Here is a 10,000-nt window from a genome sequence, read left to right on the forward strand (position 1 = left end):
GGTGGAGGTGGTGGTGGTGGTAGCTGTGACGTAGTGAAGATGATGATGACGGTACTGGTGGTGATCCTTGTTGTAATGGTGGTGGTGGTGGTGGTGGTGGTGGTGGTGGTGATTACATTCAAGATGACGATGCTGATAAGGGCAGCAGCAGTAATGGTAGAAAGTCGAAAACTAATGGCAACAACTTCAGGTCAAATTTCAGAAAAGTAAATAATAATGACAAATTATCACATTAGCTGTAACACAAAACCAAGCAAGAGTAATATTTCAGAAAATATAACAGCACATGCTAATAACATAATGGACTGAGCCGGTGTGAGTGCATACCATATATTGTGAAAATGCACTGGCTTCTAATATTTATACATAAATCATTGCAATGTGGACTTTCCATTCAAAAATACGACTTGTAAGTAGGACACTGCCAAATATGGGTTTCAGTCAACATTATCAGCCCCAATGATTTGTCTAGTATTTATTTATAATTCTATAGCTTGTTTCAGTCATTTGGCTGCAGCCATGCTGGAGCACCACCTCAAAGGGTTTTAGTTAAAGAAATCAACTTCAGGACTTATTCTTTGTGAGCCTAGTACTTATTCTATTGGTCTCTTTTGCCAAACCACTAAGTTACAAGGACATAAACAAACCAGGATCAGTTGTCAAGTGATGACAGGAGGACAAACAGAGACACACACACACACAGATTTTAGCGAGATCGTTGCCAGTGCTGCTGGACTGGCTCCCGTGCAGGTGGCACGTAAAATACACCATTCTGAGTATGCACATTGCCAGTACCGCCTGAGTGGCCTTCATGCCGGTGGCACGTAAAAGCACCCACTACACTCTCGGAGTGGTTGGCGTTAGGAAGGGCATCTAGCTGTAGAAACTCTGCCAAATCAGATTGGAGCCTGGTGTAGCCACCTGGTTCACCAGTCCTCAGTCAAATCGTCCAACCCATGCTAGCATGGAAGGCGGACGTTAAACGAAACGATGATATATATATATATATATAACAGGTTTCTTTCAGTTTCCACCTGCCATATCCTTTCACAAGGCTTTGATCAGCCTAGGGCTATAGTAGAAGACACTTGCACAAGTGGCGGGACTGAAACTGAAACCATGTGGTTGGGAAGCAAGCTTCATACCACACAGCCACGCCTAAGCCTATAAATTTAGAATTTAGCAAGCTAACTGCCACATGTACCACCAGTGGGTCATTGCAAACTTCACACAACCACCTTATGCACTATCAGTGGTACATTTCCATAATTTGAGAAAATATTTTATTCTGTGTCTTTGATATGGTTTTGAGGATATTTAAATAATATAAGTGCTAGATATTAAAGTTTAATTATGAAATATTGTTAAAAAACAAAAAAAAACATTTCGTTGTAATTAAACAGTATGCAGTGTGAACGGAAATATGTGGTGTCTCCGGTAAATTCCAGTAACATGCCGTGGCAGTTAACATATTAAATACTTGTCCAGACCATGTCAGCATGGAAAACAGATGTTAAACAATGGTGGTGATGACAATGATGATGACAGACCTTAGAAGAATGAAGGGAGTTTGAACTCAGAAAATTAAATATCCAATTACCACAGGATGTTTTGCCCAATTACTCACTGATTCTGACATCCACTTACGTGTATGTGCACATACACACACACACACACACACATACACACATACATACATGCATAGACACATACATGCATACATACATACATACATATATATACATACATATATATAAATAAGAAGATGAAATATGAAGTTAGTACAACTTTAATATCTATTACAATTGCTTCTGTACCACTCTGTTTTTAACCATATTGCAATGCAAATGATCCTGTGAGATAAAATACACAATACGTGTAGTTGAATATATTGAATTGGCACTTTATAAGACTAGCATTAAAACATGGTGTGCTGAATATATATAGGTGGCATTGCTTACATAGGCAGAAAACAGGACAATAAGTACAATAGTATTAATGAAAAGTGATAAATTCCACTGAGATCAACTTTGCCTTTCAATGATGATAGTAAAAATTCCTTCAGCTGTAGGCCCAAGATGTGAAATTCAAAGGAGGGAGAATGTCAATCACATCGATCAAAGTGATAAATCAGTACTTATTTTATCAACTCCAAAAGCAGGGAAGGTAAAGTTGGCCTCAGTGGAGTGTGAACTCAGAATGTAAAGTTGGCCTCAGTGGAGTGTGAACTCAGAATGTAAAGATGGAAGAAGTGCCACTAAGCATTTTGTCCAGTGCAGCAACAATTCTGCTAGTTTGCCACCGAAATAATAATAATAATCCTTTCTACTAAAGGCACAAGGCCTGAAATCTGGGGGGAGGGAAGGGACTAGTCGATTACATCACCCCTAGTGTTTCACTGGTACTTAATTCATCGACCCTGAAAGGATGAAAGGCAAAGTCGACCTTGGTGGAATTTGAACTCAAAGTTAGTGGCAGACAAAATACCGCTAAGCATTTCACCCGGCATGCTAACGATTCTGCCAGCCTGCCATCTTCACCTAAATAATAATAATAATAATAATGATAACAACAATGAATATAATGATAATAATAGTAATAATGCAAGAAATATTAATAAGACACATGACAAACTTAGACAACTAATAATAACACCTAAAAATAATCTTTTCTATTATAGGTACAAACCTGAAATTTTAGGGGAAGGGCGCAGTCAATTACATCGACCCCAGTGTTCAACTGGTACTTATTTTATTCACTCCCAAAAGGATGAAAGGCAAAATCGATCTCAGAGGAATTTGAACTCAGACCACAAAGACAAACTGCCACTAAGCATTTTGCTCGGTGTACTAACGATTCTACCAGACGAGACACACTGCAAGGTGCTAAACACAAGAATTGAAACTGAAATATGATGGTCACAAATCAAACTGCTAACCACAAGGCCATTCCTGACCCTATTAAAACTATAAGATAGCATCCTTGTTATTATGGGATTACAAGACATTATTCCAGATATTAAAAAAATTATTGTCAGAAATTATTAGAAATAAAACTGAATACTTACTTCTTTTTTAGGAAATTTCGGACAGGAATTCTTATACTTCGAAGCTTTAAATCTCCAGGCCATTTTGATTGACTTCTGGCTTTATACAATGACAGGTGTTAAAAGCTGAGGCAATAATTTTTTCTTATTTTTTTTAATAGCTTGCTTATTCTCCTGATGCTATATTTACTGTTGCTCCCTTCCACTGAAATAGCTGCAATACAAGATTAAAATAAAAAGAACTTAAAAGACTAATTATAGCAGAGTGCAATACATCATTAAATCAAAAGTAAATAAATAACATTTAATTAATAGAACCCTTTGAATGAACAGACATAAAAAAAGCATACACCATATCACTGTAGACTGCACCTAGTCATTTGACTGACTATCAATGAGCCAACAGATCTATTTTATGAAGGCTGGCATGGAGCTAAACAACAACAACAAAAACTCATGCTATACACACACACACACACACACACACACACACACATATATATATACTGTGTGTGTGTGTGTGTGTGTGTGTGTGTGTGTGTGTGTTTCATCCTTTTGTTCATCGTTGTTCTTTTACTTTCTATACTGACATGGGTTAGTCAGTTTGACAGGATCTGACAAGTTAGAGGACCCATTGGCCTCCAAAGCTTTTCTTTTAGCTTGGCTTCTATAGCCGGATGCCCTTTTAACATCAACTACTTTAAAGAGGATACTAGGTCCGTTTTTTTTTTCTGTGGCACCAGAAATACTGGGTTTACCTTGCAATTTGAAAAACTGAAGAGCCTAAGCCAGCCTCCATGACTAAAAGGAAAACAGATGAGGGAGTGACTAGTTTAGGTAAAGTGATGCGAGGTAAAAATAAGATGAGAGGGACAGATATATAAAATAGGTATTAAACCAGTAATTCATTGGATGATACCATCTCTTAAAGAGGCTAATTTAACCTCTTATTATGTATATGTGTGTGTGTGTGTGTGTGTGTGTGTGTGTGTGTGTGTGTGTGTGTGTGTGTGTGTGTGTGTGTGTGTGTGTGTATACACACACACACATATATATATTTATCTATCATCATCATCATCAAATGTCCATTTTCCATGCTGGTATGGATTGGACAGTTTGACAGGTGGTGGTCAGCCAGGGAGCTGCTCGGGCTCCAATTTGTCTATTTTGGTAAGGTTTCTATTGCTGGATGCCCTTTCTAATGACAACCACTTTACAGAGTGCACTGGGTGCTTTGTATGTGATACTGGCACAAGTGCTTTTAAACATGGCACCAGGGTGAGTGCTCTTAAAGTGGCACCAGTATGAATGCCTTTAATGTGTAATCAGCACAAGTGCTTATAAAGTGGCACCAGCACAGGTGCCTTTCTAAGTGGCACTGGCACAGGTTCTTTTCTACATAACATGGCATGTGTGTGTGTGTGTGTGTGTACACACATATATGTATGTGTATCCCTAAACACATACATATGGGTATAAATCATCTTCATATTAATGCCAATCTTTCTGTGCAGGAGTCAGACAGAATTTACTGAGACAAATTTTTTTATTGTCAGATACCTTTCCAGTCACCAACACTCACCTGTTTTCAAGCAAGGTAAATATTTTCTCATGGCTGGGCATATTTACACAGAAAACTGGAAACAAAGGATGTCACTTGTATGACAGTGACACTCATTTACAACTACTGTGCAATGTCAAGGAAAGCAGACACACAGACACACACAAATGTATAAACGATATGTATAATGTGGGGCCGGGGGGTAATGTATTTAATGTGCTGAACTTCTGCTTTGATGAGCACCTGAAATGCATTCGAGCAGCCACGAGAAAATGAAAACTTTTCAGACTGTTAGAGAGGATTAAGAATTATACTGCAAGCTAAAAACGAAAATGGTTCATATACAATCGAAAGATGATAAAAAAAAAAAAGATATGATAGTATATTTTAAATATAAGCATAAACTAATATTATGCCAGTGTATTAATAAAAAGAAGTCCAAAGATAACAATATACAGATAGAACTTCTTTAGGAAAAGAATCTCTAGCTATCTTGAAAGTACATAGATGATTGAGTAATTGAGAGAGTAAACAGCAAATGCACATTGTTTGATCAAATAAATGCAAATGAAATCGAAATTCTATAAATGTTATTATATATATAGTCTAAAATACTTTTATTTGTTGGAGTAATCAATAATACATATCTATAGAAAGGATGGTGAAGAAATGGATGATATCAGCAATGAAGTAGAAACCTGAGTGGTTCTTTTACCTGATTATTAGATTCCAAAGAAATTCATTTGTTGCTTTGCTTTTAATATGGTAGAACATATTTCTTAACGTAAAAGTCACTTGGTATACAATACAATTGTTTAGTTTTAAAAAATTTGTTACAATACACATTTTCACAAAACTGCATTATATGAATAGAGTGTCAAAGAAAGATGAATACCGTAATCAATGCTATAGAAAAAAATTAATCTAAATGGATAAATTTAGAAGGAACAGATCTGAGAATAATGAATCTCACAGGGAAGATTATAGATCAAATTTCTTTGTGACATACCATATTAAACATTTGCCTAAATCATACGAAAATGAAAAAGCAAAGCTCTAAATCAGTGGTTTTTCAACCAGGCCCACAGATTGTGCAATAAATTGGTTATATTTCTTCTACAATACATCAAATAATTTGACAATCTTTTAATACAATTTCTAATAATATCTAAATATAAAAATATGTTTTTTTTTTAAAATTGAATAGGTGCAGGGGTGGCCGTGTGGTAAGAAGCTTGCTTCCCAACCACATGGTTCTGGGTTCAGTACCACTGGGCAAGTGTTTTCTATTGTAGCCTCAGACTGCTGAACAAAGCTTTGTGAATGGATTTAGCAGACGGAAACTGAAAGAAGCCCATTGTGTGCATATATATGTGTGTGTGTGTGTGTGTGTGTGTGTGTGTGTGTGTGTGTGTGTGTGTGTGTTTGTCCCCCCATCATCGCTTGACACCTGATGTTGGTATGTTTACATCCCCGTAACTTAGCAGTTCGGCAAAAGAGACCGATAGAATAAGTAATAGGCTTACAAAGAATAAGTCCTGGGGTCGATTTGTTCGACTAAAGGCAGTGCTCCAGCATGGCTGCAGTCAAATGACTGAAACAAGTAAAAGAATAAAAGAATTGAATAGCTATGTATGGATGTCCACCTGAGCAAGATAGGAATCAAAGGGGCTTGCATAGGCAAAAAGTGGTTGAGAATCATTGCTCTAAATAAGGATGGCTATTGATCATTTGACAAAAGACTATATACTGTAATAAATCATTTTTAAATAGTGAAATTCGAAGTAGATGAAGCGATGAAATCATCATCATCATCATCATCATTTAACATCCACTTTCCATGCTGGCATGAGTTGGATGGTTTGACTGAGGACTGGCGAGCCAGGGGGCTGCACCAGGCTCCAATCTGATCTGGCAGAGTTTCTTATTTCTTTACTGCCCACAAGGGGCTACAGACAGAGGGGACAAACAAGGACAGACAAACGGATTAAGTCAACTATATCGACTCCAGTGCATAACTGGTACTTATTTAATCGCCCGGCATGCTAACGTTTCTGCCAGCTCATTGCTTTTGGCAGAGTTTCTATAGCTAGATGCCCTTCCTAACGCCAACCACTCCGAGAGTGTAGTGGGTGCTTTCACATGTCACCGGCATGAGGGCCAGTCAGGCGGTACTGGCAGCAGCCACGCTCAAATGGTGTTTTTTGCGTGCCACCTGCACAGGAGCCAGTCCAGCGGCACTGGCAACGACTTTACTCAACATGTAAAATATTTTCCCATGGATGAAAAAAACCAAATGTTATCAAACAGCTTTAGTCACATTTAATGCAATCAATCAATGTTATAGACAAAAGCAAACTAAAAAGTTAAGAGATATTCAAAAGTTTAACGACGTTAACATATAGTTATAAAGCATCTAACATGTCAGTTTAGGCATATCTTCATCATCTGATCCACAATTCGACTGTGATCATCTCATTTTATTGTAAGCTTTTCTCATATCTATCACCTTAAAACATGGAGTGTGCACTCTAAAGATAGCAATAAGTTTCTTGTGAGAGATTTGTCTGCTACTTTGATCAGTTTGAGAAACTACACAGGTGCTCCCTCACTAGCATATCAATGATTATATTCATAAGACAGTGGTTCCATTCACATATATGATAAACGAATGAAATTATATAGAGTGATTAAATTAATACAAATCTTTTTCCTTTCCTAAGTTAAAATCAGAAAAATATTATTTGAGCAACAAAAATAGTGATGCATATAGTATCATGGAAGCTGTAAAGAGTATATATATATATATATATATATATATATATATATATATATATATATATATATATATATATATATATATATCATACCCAAAGCTGGGTCGCATTATCACGGAGGCTAAGATTGTATATGGGTACAACATAGATTTTCTAGAACTTTTGGGTCCAAAGCATTTCTGGATTACTAATTTCTCTGAACTAGTATTGGTTACCTTGATCAACACACTTTAAATTAGACAAATACTAAATTTACTTAAACGATATACAGATACCTGTACATTACAATAAATTAGAATGGATTATAAGAGATTCCAAACCATCAGGGTCTGAAAAGTCAGTGTTGTACCTGTATATGTCTCCAGAATACAGAAGATTGTTTACACCTGCTCAAATGTGGACATTCTGTTTGAACAAGCTGCACTGCAGTAGTTACCATGAGAGAAATTCTGATATTGGCTTTTTTGGTGCAACATGCACTCGTGTTTATACTGCTAGTTGGGAGATAAATCCCCGTCACCTCCAGCACTGAGACCACCAGGTCATGTGATTTCCACCGCCCTTGGTCTTGTCAATGATGGATGCTCAACCACAAGCAGCGATTCATCCCCACCAATAGTAATATATATAGGATATAGGATAGCAGGATAATAGGATATATGATAACAGTGTAATATATATAGGATATAGGATAACAGTGTCAGAACAGACACTGGTGTTGCGATTAGCCAGTGGGCTTGTTAAAAAATATTTAATGGTAACACAGGCAGAATTAATACCAAGAGGTGATATTTATGCTCATTTAAACGTGTATGTTTTGTTAGAACAAGCCATACTGCAGTAGTTACCACGAGAGAAATTCTCATATTGACTTTTGGTGAAACATGCACTCTTGTTTATATCACTAATAGGGAGATAAATCCCCATCACCCCCAGGGCTGAGACCATTAAGATGATTGTATGTTGACTTAAATGAATAACTTATACACAACAGGATAGAGGGACCAGTTGACTACTAAGTAACAAGTTATAACAATATTCCTTCAAATCCTCATAGTTTTTTCATTGCAACCAGCTGTTGCTGCTGCTAAAGGCCAATGATATCAACAAGCAATAAATACACCACAGAGTTTAACAAAACCACAATTATCAACACTGAAATCCATATGTTCAACAAAATAATAGCAGAAGTACCTAAAAAAAGCACGTTCCCAGTGCAGTATGAGATACAACTCTAACAGCACAACCCAAATATCTAACCTTATAAAAGCCAGACGTATTATCAAACACAACCCACAACCAAAATAACCTCATTGATAAAAAAAATAAACAAGAAAATAAAATAAAATAAAAATAAAATTTTTAAAAAACTGGTAAACATAACCATAAAATAAGCTTTAAAACGCCATAAAAACAATATCAATGCCTTTAACAAAGGCCACTGTAACGAAATAAATTAGCAAGTAAATGCAACTTTAACATGGTTACTTAACCAACTAGAAACTGCAACTAAATTTCTTCAAATCACACTACCATCTTAAAAAAGACAGAAACATCAGGTAATGTAATTTGTGATATACAAAATGACAGGATAGTCGTAAATGGAAAGTTTTTTTATCACAGGTCTACTCAATTAGGCCTGCTCTGGATAAAGACAGCAACAAACTAGTAATATAGTTATAATATAGATCACATCTTAAATTGTGAATTCAATAACTTAAAACAATAATCTTCGATGAGTACTTTGATTAAATGTTTATAAATTTATGGCAAGTCAAAGAAGGGGGAAGATAATAAAAACAATCAAGTAGGAATCAATAGAAAAGAACAGGGATATGAAGGAATTATGTTGGTTTAATAGTCTTTTATTAGACTGAGGCCATGTTGGAGCATGACTGACAGAGTTTTAGATGATCATATTAAGCAGATTTATCTATCCCTGTCTGGAATTCATCTAATTGATCACAGTTTGTTGAACTGTTAAGTTATGAGGCATAAAGAGACACAATGTAAGCAAGTCAGTCTTTAACTCTTTAGCATTTAAACCGACCGTATCTGGCCAAAATATTCAGCCTGTTTTATTTTCAAACCAACCAAATCCCACCTCTCACATCTACTCTCAAATGCCATTTTAAAAATACAACAATTACTTCATCAAAATCTAGAAGGTACAAGATAATGCATGATTAATTCAAAATCAATGTGAATAAATAAGCATTATATTTGAGAGGGTAAACTGAATTCCAAAGGGTTAAACCATTGTAAACATAAACACAGACTTTGACACATGTATTCACTACAGGCTGCTACAAAAATTCCATCAGCCAAATTCCATTCACAGTCAGCCTGAAGGCACTTATCTAAAGAGCTATGCATTGAGATGGAACTTGGAATCGCATGATGATTGCAAAGCACTAAGTCATAACTTCATATAAATTATTTTAAAAAACAAATTATTATTAATTCTTTTTAAAATATGGGTGCAGGCATGGCTGCGTGATTAAGGAACTCACTTTGCTACCACATGGTTTCAGGTTCAATCTCACCACACAGCACTTTGAGAAAGTGTCTTCTGCTATAGCCTCAGATCGATTATTGCCTTGTGAGTGAATTTTG

At 36.1% G+C, this 10,000-nt stretch overlaps 1 protein-coding gene across 2 annotated transcripts in view; it reads right to left on the reverse strand.

Annotated features, from left to right (window-relative positions):
• Positions 1-10,000, reverse strand: part of LOC106879083 (coronin-7) — a 121,168-nt gene that overhangs the window by 69,774 nt on the left and 41,394 nt on the right. For both annotated transcript variants that reach the window (XM_052969835.1, XM_014928516.2), the window contains exon 2: positions 3,068-3,260. In XM_052969835.1, coding sequence (XP_052825795.1) covers positions 3,068-3,130 — 63 coding nt within the window. In that variant the 5' untranslated portion in view covers positions 3,131-3,260. The remainder of the gene's footprint in view (positions 1-3,067; positions 3,261-10,000) is intronic.

This window comes from Octopus bimaculoides, chromosome 7 (genome assembly GCF_001194135.2).
Source record: "Octopus bimaculoides isolate UCB-OBI-ISO-001 chromosome 7, ASM119413v2, whole genome shotgun sequence".
In the NCBI taxonomy this organism is placed as follows: domain Eukaryota; kingdom Metazoa; phylum Mollusca; class Cephalopoda; order Octopoda; family Octopodidae; genus Octopus; species Octopus bimaculoides.